At 43.2% G+C, this 21,528-nt stretch overlaps 1 protein-coding gene across 1 annotated transcript in view; it reads left to right on the top strand.

Moving 5' to 3' along the window:
- Positions 1–5,809: 5,809 nt before the first annotated feature.
- The window catches only part of LOC110494466 (membrane-associated guanylate kinase, WW and PDZ domain-containing protein 3), a 61,830-nt gene continuing 46,111 nt past the window's right edge, over positions 5,810–21,528 (top strand). The window contains exons 1-2 of the mRNA XM_036948431.1: positions 5,810–5,873; positions 11,785–11,901. Coding sequence (XP_036804326.1) covers positions 5,810–5,873; positions 11,785–11,901 — 181 coding nt within the window. The remainder of the gene's footprint in view (positions 5,874–11,784; positions 11,902–21,528) is intronic.

Raw genomic sequence — 21,528 nt, 5'->3', positions numbered from 1 at the left:
ACAGTATCTCGGACCTACCTGGTGTGTTCCTTGTTCTTCATGATGCTCTCTGCGCTTTTAACGGACCTCTGAGACTATCACAGTGCAGGTGCATTTATACGGAGACTTGATTACACACAGGTGGATTGTATTTATCATCATTAGTCATTCAGGTCAACATTGGATCATTCAGAGATCCTCACTGAACTTCTGGAGAGAGTTTGCTGCACTGAAAGTAAAGGGGCTGAATAATTTTGCACGCCCAATTTCTCAGTTTTTGATTTGTTAAAAAAGTTTGAAATATCCAATAAATGTCGTTCCACTTCATGATTGTGTCCCACTTGTTGTTGATTCTTCACAAAAAAATACAGTTTTATATCTTTATGTTTGAAGCCTGAAATGTGGCAAAAGTTCGCAAAGTTCAAGGGGGCCGAATACTTTCGCAAGGCACTGTATATATTGATTGACCATTAGATTGCTGTGGTCTCTGATGTATGCTGCATGTATTTTAGGTTCTGCACACTGACTGCCTGCTATGTTCTGTACTTATTAGTATTCATCTATGGACATAATCAGTCCTGTTACAGTCTGATTAGCACTGTGAGGTGGTGGTGGGGGGGGGGGGGGGGGGGGGGGGGGGGGGTGCTATGGGATGTGGGGGGTTTATGGGTGTTATGGCCCATAAAGAGAGGACATGCCCAATGAAGCTTTACAGATAGGATACTTAACTTAACCTTGAGATGATCAAGATAAACACTGTCCCTCCTCATCATCATCCCCCTGCTCTTCCCCCTTCTCTCTCTCTCTTTCTTTCTCTCCCTCCCTCTCTCTCTCTTTCTTTTTCTCTCTCCCTCTCTCTCTCTCTTTCTTTTTCTCTCTCTCTCCCTCTCTCTTTCTTTTTCTCTCTCCCTCTCTCTCTCTCTTTCTTTTTCTCTCTCCCTCTCTCTCTCTTTCTTTTTCTCTCTCCCTCTCCCTTTCTATTTCTCTCTATTTCTTTCTCTCATACTCTCTCTCTCTCTCTCTTATACACTCCCTCATACTCTCTCACCCTCCTTCCTCCTGCTCCTCCTCCTCTTCTCTCTCTCTCTGATCTGAAGCCAGCTCATCTGTGCCATGGCAGAGCATACGGCTGCAGAGGCTGTATTAAATAGTAAAATCCTTTCATTACATTAGTGAAAACCTAAAGTCCTGTTCAGTAGTTTCATAGAAGGAAATCAAAACTTCCCTTTCAATTGAAATAATTACAGCTGGTGGTTCTTCTGAAGGGCCAAGCAGCCAGTAGTGTTTATGCCTGATAATTACTATGGCGGAGCAATTACTCCTCAGCAGCACTCGTAGTGTCATCCCCCCTCATGAGTTTTAGGATAATGGCTGCCAACACTCCTTGTTTCATCCCCCTGTCTGTGTATGGTAGTAGAAGGTTGGAGGCCCTTGTAGTGAGGGAAGTGAGGAGAGAGAGGCATGTCCTCTGCATCAGCGCATGCAGAAGAGCCTGAGAGAGAAGCGTGCATTTTCATAAATGTCCAACTTTCCATCTCATCCCTCATGTCTCCAGGGATTCATCACGTTACATCATGCACTTGCTCAGCAGACATTCCTACTGAAATGCATTTTCAAGTCAGACTGCTCTAAGAATACCAGAGGAGAGGTCTGTTGCATAATGTGTCTGCAGAAAGAGCTTGTTCCATCTCCCTTCAATGGCCCGCACCTGAATATGTCTCTATCGACTATGCATCCATCATCGATTTTCCCCTAAGAGAATTAGCAGGCCCTATGAATTTGGCCACGTGAAAATGGGAGACAGAAATTGAATTCTTCTTAATGTTTACAGCAGATCAGGTTTTCATAGGTTTTGAAAACATATTATTTCTGCATGGCAGATGTGAATTGGAAATGTGTTTTTTTGCATATCTCATCTATCCCTGAGACACCCTCATATAGTGGGGTCACGGCCAGGGTCTGCCAATATCAACGGCGACCCTTGAGACATTAGGGTTAAGTGCCTTGCTCAGGGGCACATTGGCAGACTTTTCACCTTATCAGCTCAGGGATTCAAACTAGCAACCTTTCGGTTACTGGCCCAACACTCTAAGTGCAAGGCTTCCCTATAAGCTGTGGGCATCCTTCTGGTGGTCAAAGTGGAGCTTGCGGTGGAACCAACCCTGAAACCTCATTTGCCGAATCCTGGTGTGTGTGTATTTGAGAGTGTATGCATGCGTGTGTGTGTGTACACAGGCGTGTTTGTGCATGTGTGCGTGCGTATCTCTGTGTGCAGTGGCCCATGTGGAAACATTTGTAGTCCTCGGGAGGGAAGTTTCCATCTCTGGTGTCTCTGGGTACATCTCTCTTCCTCTCAGTATTCTCTCCCATTTATCATACAACACATCCACTCTTTACTCACCTCTCTTTACTCACCTCTCTTACTCACCTCTCTTTACTCACCTCTCTTTACTCACCACTCTTTAATCACCACTCTTTACTCACCACTCTTTACTCACCACTCTTTACTCACCTCTCTTTACTCACCACTCTTTACTCACCACTCTTTACTCACCACTCTACTCACCACTCTTTACTTAACTCTCTTTACTCACCACTCTTTACTCACCACTCTTTACTCACCACTCTACTCACCTCTCTTTACTAACCACTCTTTACTCACCACTCTTTACTCACCACTCTTTACTCACCACCTTTACAAAGGTCATGGCAAAAACCTGGCCTTCCAGTTGAATCTTTGAGCCAGGTTTTCATACGAGTCATACAGAGATGACCCCAGGAGACAGTCAGCACCTTTTCTATCTCTGCGTTTTGTCTATTACAATTGACAGGGTCCAGTAGGGCCAAGAGCTCCACTAAGAAACAGACATATACTGTAGAGACAAGCCTTCAGTGCTTTCCCATCCACTTCCAGGCTTGTAAGTGTCAGCACACTTGGCAGAGCTCCCTCAGCAGTGAGCTGGGTGGCAGGCAGGCCCTCGTCCCCGGCCGTCGGAGCACATGATTGATTTTCCTCAGCTCCTCATTGGAAACATGAAATCCCTTTTCTGTCATGTGTTGAGTATCAGTTGAGTGCCTCTGAGTGTGGCCATGATAACCACCTTACACTTTACAGCGCCACAGGATTAGGGGTCTGCCTAGGGACTCTCTCTGCAGGTCTATGGTACATCTCTGAGCTAGGTGGTGTTGGAGAGAAGTGGCTTAGTGGAGCATTTCTCTCTTAAAGGGCTATCCCCAGCTGTGTACCACGGCCTTCCTCTGCCTGCCAGCAAGCCACACAACCAGCAGAGCAGCCATGTTGCAATCATATCTCTGCAACCACCACATCCTTCTGCACTAATTTGCTGTGCTATGGTTAGTGAATCAAGTACAGCTCCTATACAGTTATATTTTGACTCTTTTTACATGTCCAAGTGCTTTTCTAGGCCTGACTGTGGTTCACAGAGCTCGTTATCCCGCTCCTGCCGAGGTGTCTAAGATGTCTGCAGCAGTAGTGGATGGCCCAGCACCCAGCCAATTAGAGATGTGCATTCTCTGTTTCCAGTCCAAATGTTTTCCTATGGGTTTAGCTAACCAGCTTAGTTCCCCCAATAAGGCCTTATGATGGGGATGGGCAGGTGAGAGCTAGGCTGCTGCAAACGTCCCTGTGCTATTTATCTGCTGTCTTATTAACCTGGCACACAACACCATCCTTTCTCCTTCCTCTCCTACAGTAACAGCAGGCGAGGCCAGGTTTAACACCTAATGAATGTGAAGGTATATATTCAAGTCTTGTAAAGTCCTAAACCATTTACTTTTTTCATTTACCAGTATCGTTTACCATTTACCAGTATCGTTTACCATTTACCAGTATCGTTTACCATTTACCAGTATCGTTTACCATTTACCAGTATCGTTTCAAAACAGATTTTTGATCAATCTTGGATAATAGGATTTGGATAGGCATTAAGATGAGATGAACATTAGGAGTGTCCACAGCCAAAGAGTAGACATTTTAGGAATGGTCTCATCTGACTCTTCATGGTCTCATTCAGATTGAACTTCATCTTAAGTTAGCGCTGCAGCCAATCAAAGGATCTCTGCACCAAGCAACACAACATTATGTTGTGAGGAGACTGAGAGGTGGGGCAGTGGGGTCGAGCTCTCACAACAATCCCTCACTCTCCTGAAGACGGCCGCCAGCCCTCGAGACGCTTTTTGCTCACTCAAATATGAAATGCACAGCATTGGGGGACGATAACCTATCACTTCAAGAGGCTCACAAACAATGCCCTTCTCCCGCAACAAGACGCTGACAAACGACAGAGGAGCAGTGGCCTGTGGTCAAACAGAGAGAGTAGCAGCAGACACTTATTTTGCTGCACAGATCCTTTACTCTTGTTTCAGTCTCATCTAAATGTCGAGAAGCACGCACATAAATTAATTTAGAAATTAGCTCCTTCAGTCGAAACCTTGACATAAATCAGTAGCCTTGGAAGGGATGTGTTCTCACAATGTGAGTGAGTGAGTGAGTGAGTGAGTGAGTGAGTGAGTGAGTGAGTGAGTGAGTGGAGAGTTCACAGAGGAAAGGGAGCCTGTGCATGACTCAAGGGCTGCCTGCCACAAAACAGTGACTGGAGCAGATATGATCGTAACAGCAACGGCTACGATGATAATTGGAGTTTCTTCAGTCAGTCAGTCATGCCTCAGACCAGGATCCATCTCCTCTGATTGGCCTTTAGTTCCCCCGTCACAATGGCACACAGTTAATAAGCACGTTGTAGTCAGGCTCATTGAGGATGATGACTGTGATATAATCCCACATTTCCCTCATCATTCACTAGCGGATGACAGCACTAATGCTGAACCCAGCCAGCCAGCCAGCAGGAGATGGTACTGATTGATTGACTCAACCACATTATTCTCATTATTATCTTTTACTGTTTTAGTAAATATGTGCCAAAGCTAATGAGATGCAGTTGAAGTGATTGCAAATTAAGGCCTTTTAGTGTTTTGATTTAGACACTCAGTATAATAGCAACAAATAAACAGCCCTGTAAATGCTTTCTGATTCAATCATATTCTCTTCCTGCGGCTGCCTGCTAGATTGATTACTTCCTGATGTGAGTGTTACGTTATGTTCTCTCTGTTGTGGTATGTGTTGTGGTTGGAAAGGAGTATGCTTGGAGGGAAGCGACTCTGCCACTCTGTCTGACGATGTGTCACCTGAAGTCAGGGAAAGTGGCAGGGTTTGTGCATCACTGTGCTTCTCTCTCCCATGTTCCTCACCGTGTTCTCTATGCCGGTTTGCTTTCCCTCATTTCTTTTCTCTTTTTTTTCCTTTTCAATTATGGAGTACATCTGGCCGTGTTCTTGCTTCACAGAAACATGACTTCACTTTTACGGAGACATGAGTTGACAACAGGCCTGGGATTAGGACGAAGGCTTTTTCTGAACCATATTGAACAACACAGTCTACTTGAGTCACACTTGTTTTTGGATAGAACTATGAAATTCACATCTGTCTCTCTCCAGCAGAGTGGTGCGGTAATATGAGTATGTGCGTACGTACGTGCATGTTTGTCTGGGTGTGTGTGTGAGAGAGAAATGGGCCAGTATGTTACACTGTAGTGGATTGGGTAGATAAATGTGCTCCATTCACATGTGTGTAGTCATACTGATTCCTCTGTTGATCTGAGCTAGATGCTAAATGAGGCTCCTCACTGAGATGGGGTAGGTGTGTGTGTTTTACTCTCCAGCTGTATCAGACTCCACGGACCCACAAATTATATAACAAGAAGGGACCGCCTACAGCAGGGAGACAGAGAGATGGACAATGAAGAGATGCATAATGACTGAGAGGAAGAAGGAGAGCAAACTAGAACAGAAGTTAGAGGGTGAAAATGTGATAAAGAGTGAGAGAGAGCGACACCATGAGTCAGTGTCCTGAGGGTTACCCTCTCCTCCCTCTCACCCCCTTACGGATGCTGGGATCCTCATTACAGTCACTGTTCTGCTGACTGCTGCTAATCATGAACCTGAGAGGAGGAAGGTCATCCCTCCTCTCCGTTGCTCTTTGGCTCTGCAGGGGGAGGTATGGAGGTAGCTTATGGTTGGTTAACTTTAATATGGGTGCAGCTGTGACCATGTGAGCCTGCTTCGGCAAGCTCTGCAAATACTGCTATAGGTTGAGGCTCTATTCTAGGGCCTTGTACTCAATTAGATAGTTGCAGCTGCTGAAGCCTACACAAAGTGCTGGTTATATAAGTGTAGAGAATTAATTTACAGGGCTGAAGTGAGACGATAGCCTTTCCTACTCCTACACAGGCTCAATCCAGACACCGTTTACTGTCTGAGTTGCAACTTGACCCGCATTGCACCTACAGAGAGAGAGAGAGAGGAATATGAAGCCATGATGAACAGGACACCAACAGCCTGCCATTAATCACATGATGTAGTGTTGTGATTGGGCCTCACCGTGTTGTGGCATAGAGCTAGAGCATACACCCATAGAGCATACACCCATAGAGCATACACCCATAGAGCATACACCCACTGCTATGCTAGTAAACGCCTTGGGGCCAGCAAACAACTCAGCCATATGGAGGAAGGGAATGGATTTGCATGTCCTCTGTATTACACAAATTTGGGACTTATCTAGGAAAAGACTTTCGGCCAAATAGAGAAGATGCCTTGGTATGTTGCGGTCTGGTACTAAACCTGTTGGTTTAGGGGAATCTTCATTTTGTGGCATTCAGATAACAGAATAAATGACCTCCCTGAAGAATTCCACATGCACATACGAGAGATGTGGAACAGAACAACAAGTCACCATAAGCTGCATAGCTGTGTCTTTTGGAAACAGACCAATTAGGTGATGTGATATCTGTCTCTCCTTTACCCAGTGCCAGCTCTACATTCCTCAGCCCTGCTCTTCTCTGCATGATGCCAGTCAGATGCTGCCGTATGTGTGTGTGTTCTGTGTTGGTGTCTGTGTGTGTGCTTGCGAGCATGTTCTTCCCTCAGTAGCAAGGTGTTAGTGTAAGTGTGGAGGCTCTGAGTCAAGCACCTCACCAGGGGCGCCTGACTCGGCTCCGTCTGCTCCGCCTCTCTGCTGGTATCTGCCCTGAGATGCTACAGGCTCTACAGAGGATTACTTGTTTGCTGATGCTAAAGAAAACTCCAAAGAGATATTGAATAATTCCTGTGGGTGACCTTCCACTTGTGAGTGACTCATTCATCTCTAACAAATTTGAGGATGAAAAGGTAGTGTAATAAATAGGTACAAAAATAGAGACTGACTGAAAAGCTGTTAATCAAAGGAATCTATCTTTATGAATCATGCCCTGGTTGAAATAGCTGGAAAGGATTCTGGTTCCCCTTGTTGCTTCCAATAGCGTGTACGGTAATGGAAAGAGTCACTGTAGATAAATGGAGGAAATGGATAGGTACTGTGGCAGTACAGAGAGGCACGGGGGGGGTGTGTGTAAAGAAGAGTACAGAGAGAGACGGGTACAGAGAGCGAGGGGGGGGGGGGGTAAAGAAGAGTACAGAGAGAGACGGGTACAGAGAGCGGGGGGGGGGGGGTAAAGAAGAGTACAGAGAGAGACGGGTACAGAGAGCGGGGGGGGTGTAAAGAAGAGTACAGAGAGAGACGGGTACAGAGAGCGGGGGGGGGGGGGGGTGTAAAGAAGAGTACAGAGAGAGACGGGTACAGAGAGCGAGGGGGGGGTAAAGAAGAGTACAGAGAGAGAGAGCTGGTAGAGTAAAGAATGTGAGGTGAAGTTCTCTCTCTCTGGCTGACTGCAGTCACTAGAAATACATACAGCATACAGGGATGACTGGGTACAGTGGAGGCCATTGAGTCTCCACCTGAAGAGAGGAAAGCTGATACAATGTTATCTGTAAAGAGGAGGAATGAGACTCATCTCTGAAGTGACAACCTCAACAACACCTTCTGACTGGACCGAGCAGGCCACAAAGACGGCACTGTACAGTACAGCCACGGGGTTGGTGACATGGTTGTGTGTGTGTGCATGTGTGTGTGTGCATGTGTGTGTGTACATGTGAGTGCATGTGTGCTTGCGTGCCAGCACCAGGAGCCTTTCAATAAAATAGCATTGTAACACATTCAGAATATAAACATATAAACAGGTCAACATTCACAAGGACACAGGGCCAGATGGATTACCAGGATGCGTACTCCGAGCATGCGCTGACCAACTGGCAAGTGTCTTCACTGACATTTTCAACCTCTACCTGACCTACCTGAAGTCTATAATACCAAAATGTTTCAAGCAGACCAGCATGCAAATTGGAGTGGGTCTAAGGTTTCTGGGATAATGGGGTTGATGTGAGCCATGACCAGCCTTTCAAAGCACTTCATGGCTACAGACGTGAGTGCTACGGGTCTGTAGTCATTATGTCCTTGTTCACTCTTGACTATTTGGCCAGGCACAACTCCAACACCATCATCAAGTTTGTCGATGACACAACACTGGTAGGCCTGATCACCGACAACGATGAGACAGCCTATAGGGAGGAGGTCAGAGACCTGGCCGTGTAGTGACAGGACAACAACCTCTCCCTCAACGTGGAGATGATTGTGGACAACAGGAAAAGGAGGACCAACCCCGCCCCCATTCTCATCGACGGGGCTGTAGTGGATCAGGTTGAGAGCTTCAAGTTCCTTGGTGTCCACATCACCAACAAACTATAATGGCCCAAACACACCAATACAGTCGTGAATAGGGCACGACAATGCCTATTCCCCCTCAGGAGACTCAAAAGATTTGGCATGGGTCCTCAGATCCTCAAAAGGTTCTACAGCTGCACCATCGAGAGTATCCAGACTGGTTGCATCACTGCCTGGTATGGCAACTACTCGGCCTCCAACCGCAAGGCACTACAGAGGATAGTGCGTACGGCCCAGTACATCACTGGGGCCAAGCTTCCTGCCATCCAGGACTTCTATACCAGGCAGAGTCAGAGGAAGGCCCTAAAAATTGCCAAAGACTCCAAAGTCTTGGAATATCTGTCCATAGGACCACTTTAAGCTGTAGACTCCACAGAGCTGGGTTTTACGAAGAGTGGCCAGAAAAAAGCCATTGCTTAAAGAAAAAAATAAGTAAAAACATTGGTGTTTCGCCAAAAGGCATATGGGAGACTCTCCAAAAATATGGAACAAGGTACTGGTCAGATGAGACTAAATTTAGCTTTTTGGCCATCAAGGAAAATGCTATGTCTGGCATAAACCCAACACCTCTCATCACCCCGAGAACACCCATGGCAGCATCATGCTGTGGGGATGTTTTTCATCGGCAAGGACTGGGAAACTGGTCAGTGAAGGCATGATGGCGCTAAATACAGGGAAATTCTTGAGGGAAACCTGTTTCAGTCTTCCAGAGATTTGAGACTGGGACTGAGGTTCACCTTCCAGCAGGACAATGACCCTAAGCATACTGCTAAAGCAACAATTGAGTGGTTTAAGGGGAAACATTTAAATGTCTTGGAATGGCCTAGTCAAAGCCCAGACCTCAATCCAATTGAGAATCTGCGGAATGACTTAAAGATTGCTGTACACCAGCGGAACCCATCCAACTTGAAGGAGCGGGAGAAGTTTTGCCTTGAAGAATGGGCAAAAATCCCAGTGGTGAGATGTGCCAAGCTTATGGAGACATAATTGCTGCAAAAGGTGTCTCTATAAAGTATTGACTTTGGAGGGGTTTGAATAGTTATGCATGCTCAAGTTTTTTCTTCTTGTTTGTTTCACAATAAAACATATTTTGCATCTCAAATTATGAGGTTGTAAGGCAACAAAATAGGAAAAATGCCAAGGGGCGTTGTCGTGTCTTTAGTATCATTAAAGGTGAAGACTGTTATTTTATCAAATCAATTCTCTGTATTTATTATTACATGATTAAACTAATCATGTAAATGTAATTAACTAGGAAGTCGGGCACCACGGAAAATGTTCATTACAAAGTTAGAATTTTCTGAATATAACTCTTCAGATACTTTAATATCTGATCAATTAGTCTTCTATTAATTAATTATTATTATTACCTTCGTCAGTCTCATCTGAATGTCGTAAATTATTGGTTATCTGCACGAACCCAGGCTTTACTATAAATCATCCATACACCAATTGGCTCAGTTATTTATTTACTAGCTAATTAAACAATTACAGAATATACAATACATAATAACATTATACCATCCATAGTGGACTAAACAAAAACAGTTAGTTTATAACACTATAGATTCAGAGTGAAGAGAAGGGGATTTTGGAAGGAAGACTAAGGAACATTGGTCTTTATCGGACCTGGGAAGCTATTCTCACATAAATACATATGCCACTAATGATCGCTCATTCGGAAAAGCAATGCATTGTATTTACGTGAAGCTGGTGATGTGATGCTCTGGTTTGCCCTGTTGATGTTGCCCTGTCCTTTGTGGAATCTTCCCGGTTGTTGTGTGAGAAGTTCACATGGTCTGAGAGGTTCATCTCACTCTGGAGATTGGTCCACGTCGGTCAGTGTTCTCGTACTAGATTTGCTACCTTTCCAGCTGCAGTCTGTAAGGCTATCATCTAGGACTCACTTCTTCTTGAGTGATCATACCATTTCACGTGGAGAGCAAGCTCCCATGTTTCCTGGCCTGTATGGTTGACATTAGAATTAGCCCTTTTAAAAGTGAGGACAAATCCTCACGGAATTCGGAACTTGTTTGACTTTTTATTATGTAGAGTGGATATTCAACTTTTTATTATGTAGAGTGGATATTCAACTTTTTATTATGTAGAGTGGATATTCAACTTTTTGTTATGTAGAGTGGATATTCAACTTTTTGCCACCACAGCTCACGCTGGGGTTTGCTTAGTTCAACGTGAATTGGGTAACGGGGGCTCTTATATAAATGTAGAAAATGGGTTGGTTCACATCTCTGCTAGCCAAATCACTGAAAGGGCTAGCGTCATGACAGGGTGAATACTTTTGCAAGCCACTGTAAGTAAGCATTTCACTGTAAGATCTACTTGTTGTATTCGGCGCATGTTAAAATACATGTTTTATTTTTGTTCAGTATATTACACCCTACGCTGCATCCCCATTGTATCACCAGCTATATCTACAGTAGGGGGCTGTTCCTTTCTGAAAGGATGTATTAGTATTCATAGCCATGCATACAGAGTTGTGTTAAGCAGAGTTTTGTCCGCTCGGCAGAGAGTAGAGAGGAGAGAGAGGGAACATGATGATTACTGAAGCTCAGCGCCAGTCGAGCCATTTCAAAGCCACTTTCCCCCCCACTGTCAGCCAGGGGACTAGGCTCACATCCAAGACACTGAAAATCTGGTCTTCCTTCTCTCTCCACTCTTTCTTTTCTTTCTCCTCTTCATCTTTTCCGACTCTCAGCAAACTTTCACCTGCTTTCACAGGATGACTCTCAAGTTCCTGTCTCCTCTCAAACTTTGTGAACTTCCTATGTTTTTACAAAGTCATTGGGGGGTTGGTTAGGAGATGCTCCTGAGAGTTTTACGTTAAAACCTCTCACTCAAATTTTTGCATTGAGACTTCACAGTTCCTTATATAAGCTTTTGGCGTATGCTTGGTTGTCATTGTTGCGGTGAGTGTCTATCATTGTATGCATATTATATAAAACCTTTTTGTTGTCCGTTTTATTGTGTAGATGAGGTGTCTTCACAGGAGTGACGGATGGAAAGGGAAGGCATATTGTTTGACCTATAACCTCTTGTTTGACCTCTAACCTCTTGACACTAACTCTAGTACACTGGCCCTGTAATAACACTGTGTGTCTCTGTCTGCTCAGGGAAGGTTCTGAACACAGACCTGCGCCACTACCTAAGCCTGCAGTTCCAGAAGGGCTCGTTGGATCACAAGCTGCAGCAGGTCATCCGAGACAACCTCTACCTGCGCACCATCCCCTGTAAGTCTCCTCAACCTCTGCTCCTAGGCCGCATGTGAAATGGTACCCTATCTCCTAGTGCACTACTTTTGACCAGAGCCCTATGCAGACCATGGTCAAATGTAATGCACTAGAGGGGATAGGGTGACATTTAAGAGGCACCCCTCACAACACCCCGCAAACGGACCCCTCACACCACCCCTAACACCACCCCTCACACCAACCAACACACCACCCCCTAACACCACTCCTAACACCACCCCTAACACCACCCCTCACACCAACCCTCACACGGACGCCTAACACCACCCCTAACACCACCTCTCACATGGACGACTAACACCACCCCTAACACCACCCCTCACACGGATGCCTAACACCACCCCTCACACCAACCCTCACACCACCCCTCACACGGACCCCTAACACCACCCCTAACACCAACCCTCACACCACCCCTAACAACACCCCTCACACGGACGCCTAACACCACCCCTAACACGGACCCCTCACACCACCCCTAACACCAACCCTCACACCACCCCTAACACCACCCCTCACACGGACCCCTCACACCACCCCTCACACGGACCCCTCACACCACCCGTCACACCATCCCTCATACGCACCCCTTACACCACCCTTCACACCACCCCTTACAACACCCTCCCTCACACCACCCCTCACACCACACCTCACACCACCCCTCACACAACACACTTCACCGAGCCAGGTCTCGCACACACACCTAAAGCTCACCATGACAGCAAAAACTAAGAAATCCTCATAAACCCAGATGTTGCTCCAAATTGCGACTGTGATTGTGGTCTTTTATACAAAAGCTTTTACTCTGAGTGGTGCAAGATGTGTGTTATTGAAACAATCAATCTGCAAATTACGTTCAATCCTAATTACTTTCAATCTGAATTACCTTCAATCTGAATGACTTTCAATCTGAATTACCTTCAATCTGAATGACTTTCAATCTGAATTACCTTCAATCTGAATGACTTTCAATCTGAATTACCTTCAATCTGAATGACTTTCAATCTGAATTACCTTCAATCTGAATGACTTTCAATCTGAATTACCTTCAATCTGAATGACTTTCAATCTGAATTACCTTCAATCTGAATGACTTTCAATCTGAATTACCTTCAATCTGAATGATTTTCAATCTGAATTACCTTCAATCTGAATGACTTTCAATCTGAATTACCTTCAATCTGAATGACTTTCAATCTGAATTACCTTCAATCTGAATGACTTTCAATCTGAATTACCTTCAATCTGAATGACTTTCAATCTGAATTACCTTCAATCTGAATTACTTTCAATCTGAATTACTTTCAATGAGAATTACTTTCAATTTGCAATAACTTTAGTCTGAATGACCGTTAGAGCCTTCAGTTAAGAATAGATATAGACGTGCTATCCTCTCCTCAATGGTCATAATAGATGTGTGCTAAGAGTAGGAAAGGAATGCGGTTCTGATAGAAGACAGGATGAACATTCATGGAGAACAGAGACCTTATCTCCAAATGATGTAGTAATTATGTCATTATTAACACACATTATGTGACAACATTTAGAGCATAATATTTACCATTTCATTTTCCCAAAGAAGGACCATCTCTAATAAGAACAGCAACATGTTTGAGCATACTTCAGGTTTTAGTCACACACAGTCCCACTGTTCCTCCGGCTATGACAGACTGTTCTGCATGGCACTGTCACAAACACAGCGATAGGCTCCCTGCTCTCCCCCACAGGGCTGGAAGATACTCTGTCTTGTAGAGTGGGGAATTGTAGGCAGAAGTGGGACATTTTTTATGGGAAGTAAGCCACTTACCTCTCATGTATATTTACATTTTTGGAAAGGAGGACTATTTTTCCCACTATCAATCAATCCCTTCTCTCAACCACTTTCGATCATATGTGAGTTGAAGATTTCTGCCTTCTCTTGGACAGTCAATGTAAGTACAGTGGCTTGCAAAAGTATTCACTACCTTGGCATTTTTCTTATTTTGTTGCCTAACAACCTGGAATTAAAATAGATTTTTGTGGGGTTTGTATCATTTGATTTACACAACATGCCTACCACTTTGAAGATGCAAAATATGTTTTATTGTGAAACAAACAAGAAGTAAGATTTTTTTTTTTAACAGAAAACTTGAGCGTACATAACTATTCACCCCCCTCCAAAGTCAATACTTTTTAGAGCCACCTTTTGCAGCAATTACAGCTGAACGCCTCTTGGGGTATGTCTCTATAAGCTTGGCACATCTAGCCACTGGGATTTTTGCCCATTCTTCAAGGCAAAACTGCTCCAGCTCCTTCAAGTTGGAAGGGTTCCTCTGGTGTACAGCAATCTTTAAGTCATACCACAGATTTTCAATTGGATTGAGGTCTCAGCTTTGACTAGGCCATTTCAAGACATTTAAATGTTTCCCCTTAAACCACTCAAGTGTTGCTTTAGCAGTATGCTTAGGGTCATTGTCTTGTTGAAAGGTGAACCTCCATCCCAGTCTCAAATCTCTGGAAGATTGAAACAGGTTTCCCTCAAGAATTTCCCTGTATTTCATTCCTTCAATTCTGACCTGTTTCCCAGTCCTTACCGATGAAAAACATCCCCACAGCACGATGCTGCCACCACCATCCTTCACTGTGGCGATGATGTTCATGGGGTGATGAGAGGTGTTGGATTTACGCCAGACATAGCGGTTTCTTTGATGGCCAAAAAGCTACATTTTTGTCTCATCTGACCAGAGTACCTTCTTCCACATGCCTGGAGAGTCTCACATGCCATTATTTTTTTTTTTATGCAATGCTTTTTTCTGGACATTCTTCTGTAAAGCCCAGCTCTGTGGAGTGTACGGCTTAAAGTGGTCCTATGGACAGATATTCCAATCTCCGCTGTGGAGGTTTTCAGCTCCTTCAGGGTTATCTTTGGTCTCTTTGTTGCCTCTCTGATTAATGCCCTCCTTGCCTGGTCCGTGATATTTGGTGGGCGGCCCTCTCTTGGCAGGTTTGTTGTGGTGCCATATTCTTAATAATGAATTTAATGGTGCTCTGTGGGATGTTAAAAGTTTCTGGTCCTTTTTTTAAACCAACCCTGATCTGTACTTCTCCACAACTTTTTAAAAAAATGTTTAAATAAGTCCTTTTTTCATTTCACTTCACCATTTAACTTCACCATTACATGTTATCCAAATAAAAATCCATTTAAATTACAGGTTGTAATGCAACAAAATAGTAAAAAACGGCAAGGGGAATTAATACTTTTGCAAGGCACTGTACACCTGTTTGTGCCTGACAGTTTCTCCAGTCTGTGCTCCTAGTTTGAATACTTTTTTCATCTTTCTTACTTTACCTGGCAGTGAAAACTGTTCTTTCTCACTTTAAAGGTTGAGTTAGTAAGTGCATCATTCCATCAGTGCTGAATGTTTTATGTTGTGCTGTAATAGAATTCACTGTGTCTCTCTGTTGGTGTGTTTTCTCCAGAGGCTAACCTGCCAGATCTCTCAGGGGATGGACATACAGTAGCTCCTTAGAACTCATCTCATGGCTATATGGGATTTTACAGACTTATTAGCGGATGGCGACAATCGTTAATTGCAGAATTAAATGTCTATTTCAGGGATCTACTCGTCTTCCTCCACACGTTTACAGTATCTTTTTTTAGATTTCTCCCAGTCCTACAGTTAAGGTTCTAGATCGCAGAGCTGCAATCCACCATCCATCAGCTACTCTGGCCTCACCGCATGACTGTGAATCCATAATGAGTGAGTGACTAGAGTGACTGAAACAGAAAGACTGAATGACTCTTCATCACTCTCTCTATCTTTTAGCCCATTTCCGTCTCTCTGTTTCTGACATTCTTACCTTCCATATCTCTTTCTTTCACTCCCTCTCTACCCCTCTCTCTTTCTCTCTTTTACTCTGAATCTGTTTTAATTCAATATGCTGAGATGAATAGAAGTCCGAGATCAACAAGCCTCACTCAAACATGCATTTTATTCATGTCTATACTTCCAGCATCGAGAATACACTGCTACCACACAAACCATCATACCTTTTGTGTTGGTTTATGGGATGGTAGTAAATGTGGTGTGCTCCCATGTCACTGTGCCAATGACCTAGTTCCACAGCTCTAAGTGCTGTTGGTCAGAAACATCTATCTATCTGTCCTTTGCATCTGTGTAGTATACAGTCCTGGAAGGCTTCTCTGTCCTTGTGCTTTTGAGAGCTAGCTTTCTATCACTTTGGGATGATAATAAAGATGTTATAAAACCCAAACATTACCCACTCCCCTTGGCGTGACCATGGCACAGCAGTATTATGGGCTCTGTGAGAGTGGGAGAAAGAAAGAGAGAAAGAGTGCTCACAGGACCTTACCGCATGCCATGGTAATCCCTGAGTCTCCTTCATTGGACCTCAGACTGCCTCAGACTGCCTCAGACTGCCTCCACATCCTCCAATATAACAAAGGTGCAGCAGGAAGCTCTTAAGAGCTCATAAGGGGACAAAGATGGGAGGCAGTCTCCGAGAGGGAAAAGGGCCCTTGGTCGCACTCAGTCCCAGTACGACTTCCCTTCCCTGAGGAGACACAGCCTCCTGAGTCCCCCTCTCAACTGCACTCTCTTTTTCTGCTGGCTTATGTAGACTTGGTGAGAGGGGAGTGCAGTACTGCACCCCACCAGTGTGTGGCATCAGTTAGGCTGTCGAAAGGCAACTGGCTCTGCTGAATGTGCTCTTGGTGACATAATACCATTGAGTTTAGTTTTTGGCATGAATATAGTTCAGTGCCACGCAAAATTATGTTTTATTCTGAGATCTTTATAAGAGACATGCCATGGCCTTGAATTACATGATTTTCCTGAATTTGTGTTTTCACGTAATACCCTACTGGATACAGACGCCAATTCAACATCTATTCCTCGTTGGTTCAATGCAATTTAATTGAAATGACGTGGAAACAACATTCAGTCAACCAGTGTGTGCCCAGTGGGACAGTTCTTGAATAAGCTGTTTTAAATTCCTGCACACTTATAAAAAATGTATCTTTAACCCATTTTCTCTTCTTCAAAGTAAATGCTATGGCCACAAAAACACTGAGGCTCCTCATTTTTGCAATACTTTTTCCCCTCTGTATTTGACACACGAATCCCAGTGGCATTTTCAAGTGCCAAGATGAAATAATGCAAAAAAATGGCATGTTATATTTCTGGTCCTCTTTTTCTGAGTGAAACCGCCTCTGATGTCCCTGCTGAGGCGTGACTCTTTATCTGTGTCTGTGGCATCGATGCTAGCCAGGTCTTAAAAAAGTAGGACCGCAGTATATGAAAGGGAGAGATTATGAACGACTTGATGGAGTGCCAATTTGGGTCCAAGGTAGACACATGTTCATGCATTCTCATTATCTCTCTCACACACACATACTGTACAAACACACACACACAGAAGCACACACACACACACATTGCCAAGAGTTACACTGCTGAGGGAGAAGTGCTTGCTTCAGATGAACGTGACCATGTGAATCAAGATTATTATAATAAATGAAAACGAAAACTAATCATGAAAAAACTATTTTATAAACTGATATAAAATAATTAACAAAACAGTTTTAGAAAACTAAAACTATACAGAAACTATTTTATTTGACTGCAAAACGAACTAAAATAAAAATCATCATGAATTATGGTCCCCCTAAACTTTAGGAAAAAATCTAATGGGGTTTTCAAGCTTTTTTTTCTTCTAATGGGGTTTTCAAGTTTTTGAATCTGGCCGGCAAACGATGCCAGGTGTTGGCGATATTTCAAATAGGTTGAGCTTGTGAATCACTATCTCTAGCTATCACTAGCTATCACTTGCTAACAGAGTATAAATCTGATACTGTAGGTATAATAGAACAGCATTGTTGCCTGTGTATATATATATATATATATGTGTGTGTGTGTGTGTGTGTGTGTGTGTGTGTGTGTGTGTGTCAGTGGAGGCTGGTGGGAGGAGCTATAGGAGGTCCTGCTCATTGTAATGGCTGGAATGGAATAAATGGATCAGAGTCAAACATGGTTTCTATATGTTTGATACCATTCCATTTATTCCACTCTGGCCATTACAATAGCTCCTCTGCTGTGTGTATGTGTGTGTGTGTTTGGGTGGTTGGGGGGTGTATGTGTGTGTGTGTTTGTTTGTTTATGGGTGGTTGTGGTGTGTGTGTGTTTATGTGTGTTTGTTTGTGGATGGTTGTGGTGTGTGTGCTTGTGTGTAAGGGTTGGATGTGTGGAGAGTACAAATAGTATCTTAGGTGCAAATAGTCACTAAGGTGCAGGTCTGTGCAGGGAGACAGATAGGGTTAGCTGTTCAACAGTGATGTCCTGGTGGTAGAAGCTGTCTCGGAGCATGTTGTAGGGCCATATACAATCAGTTATGCTTTTTTGCTTGATTCCGTTTATTTCTTTCCCAAATTCGGTTTTCTGTGTTTTGTTGTTCATGGTTTTCGGTCTCAAAACCACACTTTTTAAATAGAAAAACAGACAATTTGGATGTTCTAAGTGCTCAACAATGCTTAAACCACATCAGGAGACCACTTTTGAGGTCTTAATTCAACTTCACACTAGCCAGAGACTGTTGTTTGGTTAGCGATGATTCTGTAGCGCTCATGTGATTGCAGTGTTTGCAAAACAAATGGCCACTGTACTGATGAAAATAATCATGATATCATTCTGCCAGGTAGGCATAGCTACTTTGTAGTTAGCATTTCATTGATAAGGTTTTTGGGGACCTTTCCCTCTACTAGAAGTCTGTTGTCATTACATTAGCAATGTCACTAACGAGTACACAAAAAGGCAGACAAGCACTCACACACAGACAGGGGCATTCCTATGCCTTTGCCTCTTCAGAAATTGAAGGAAAATATGGATCACTGATGCAGTTTGTTCATGTCTTATAATAATCTTGGCCAAATTAATGCACTTTCTAATAAATTCTAATTTTGTTAACATTGCTGAAATTCCATTCTAATGTCTGGATTTCATGATTCTGTCCACGTTCTCCACAACGTACATTTCATTGTGTTCTACTGTTGGTCTGAGACCCATTCCTCGGATAACGCTTGCCAGATGGTAACAGAGTGAACAATCCGTGGCTCAGGTGACTGGAGTCCTTGCTGGTCACAAGGGCCTTCCTCAAACACTGCCTGGTGTAGATGTACTGGAGAGCAGGGAGCTATGCCCCAGTGATGTGTTGGACCATCTGCACCACCCTCTGTACAGCCTTGCAGTTGAGGGCGGCGCAGTTGCCATACCAGGCGGTGATGCAGCCAGTCAAGATGCTCTCGATAGTGCAGCTGTAGAAATTTTTGAGGATCTGAGGGCCCATGCCGAATTTCTTCAGTCGCCTCAGGTTGAAGAGGCGCTGTTGTGTAATTGCTTCATGGTCCAAAATATTTCTTGCACCAGTCTAGGCGCTAATCCTTTAAAATCCAAGTCACATTGAGATTGACTTCATCATTTAAACCTTACCTAACCTATAACCTGACCCATGACCCAATCTGCATACCCTACCCGTCATCAGTTGATACACAGCATACTCTTGAATACAGGGTGGGTGTCATTTCAATCATAGAAATATAATTAATAGAATGAACCTATCCCTTCAGACCACTGCAATAGCTGGTACACCATTGTCTTATTTTATTCTATTATTCTATGATCTATATTTATGTGATTTCTTCCTATGGAAGATGGACAGTTTAATTTAGAACAATGGATACGTTAGCATTCTCTGTTGTGTGGATCTCCAACCATCTTTGTTGTACCATTTAAAAGTAGACATTTCAATATAATTCACATTTTAGTAAATATATTAGCCAAATTATGACACGCAGTTTGTATGCTGTGTCTCCACAGATGGCGGGCACAACACAGACACCTTAGAGTATGTAAAATAGGTCTAAGATACAAAATATAGTATAGGAACATGAAAAAATTGGAGTTTATGCATTTTTTGATAATTGATGTAAAAAAGTGACATATATTTCACACATGGAATAGCCTTCAACAGACTGATGAGTGTAAGAAGAAAGTTATTTGTTTCTGGCCTTTTTGAGCCTGTAAATGAACCCACAAATTCTGATGCTCCAGGTTACATAACTACTCTAGTTTTATTGCTTCTTCAATCAGAACAACAGTTTTTAGCTGTGCTAACAAAATTGCAAAAGAGTTTTCTAGCCTTTTAAAATTATCAACTTGAATTAGCTATCACAACGTGCCATTGGAACACCGGAGTGATGGTTGCTGATAATGGGCCTCTGTACGCCTATGTAAATATTGCATAAAAAATCATCCGTTTCCAGCTACAATAGTAATTTATAACATTTACAACAATGTCTACACTGTATTTCTGATCCATTTGATGTTATTTTATTGGACAAAAAATGTGCTTTTCTTTCAAAAAGAAGGACATTTCTAAGTGACCCCAAACTTATGAACGGTAGTGTATACACAGTATAATTTATTGAAATTATAGATTAATATAGATATACAGTACCAGTCGAAAGTTTGGACACACTTACTCATTCAAGGGTATTTCTCTATTTTTGCTATTTTCTACATTGTAGAATAATAGTGAAGACATCAAACTATGAAATAACACATATGGAATCATGTAGTAACCAAAAAAGTGTTAAACAAATCAAAATATATGTAATATTTGAGATTCTTAACCACCCTTTGCCTTGATGACAGCTTTGCACACTCTTGGCATACTCTCAACCAGCTTCATGAGGTTGTCACCTGGAATAGATTTCAATGAACAGGTGTGCATTGTTAAAAGTTAAGAAGGAAAGAAATTTCACAAATGAATGCGTTTGAGCCAATCAGTTGTGTTGTGACAAGGCATGGGTGGTATACAGAAGATAGCCCTATTTGGTAAAAGACCAAGTCCTTTTTACGGCAAGAACAGCTAAATGTTTATTTAAAAAAATAATATGTAACCTTCATTTAACTAGGCGAGTCAGTTATGAACAAATTCTTATTTACAATGACGGCCGACCCCGGCCAACCTATGTGACTCCCAATCACGGCCGGTTGTGATACAGCCTGGAATTGAACCAGGGTCTGTAGTGCCTCTTGCACTGAGATGCAGTGCCTTAGACCACTACACCACTCGGGAGCCCCAAGCTTGGGAGCCATAAGCAAAGAGAAACGACAGTTCATCATTACTTTAAGACATGAACGTCAGTCAACACAGAACATTTCAAAAACTTTTAAAGCTTCTTCAAGTGTAGTCGCAAAAACCATCAAGCGTTATGATGAAACTGGCTCTTGTGAAGACCGCCACAGGAAAGGAAGAACCAGAGTTACCTCTGCTGTAGACGATTAGAGTTAACTGCACCTCAGATTGCAGCCCAAATAAATGCTTTACAGAGTTCAAGTAACAGACACATCTCAACATCAACTGTTCAGAGGAGACTGCGTGAATCAGGCCTTCATGGTTGAATTGCTGCAAAGAAACCACTACTAAAGGACACCAATAAGAAGAAGAGACTTGTTTGGGCAAATAAACACGAGCAATGGACATTAAACCGGTGGAAACCTGTCCTTTGGTCTGATGAGTCCAAATTTGAGATTTTTGGTCCCA

This window comes from Oncorhynchus mykiss, chromosome 17 (genome assembly GCF_013265735.2).
Source record: "Oncorhynchus mykiss isolate Arlee chromosome 17, USDA_OmykA_1.1, whole genome shotgun sequence".
Taxonomy (NCBI): Eukaryota; Metazoa; Chordata; class Actinopteri; order Salmoniformes; family Salmonidae; genus Oncorhynchus; species Oncorhynchus mykiss.
Note: the sequence above shows the minus strand (reverse complement) of the source record. Positions and strands in the feature narration are given on the sequence as shown.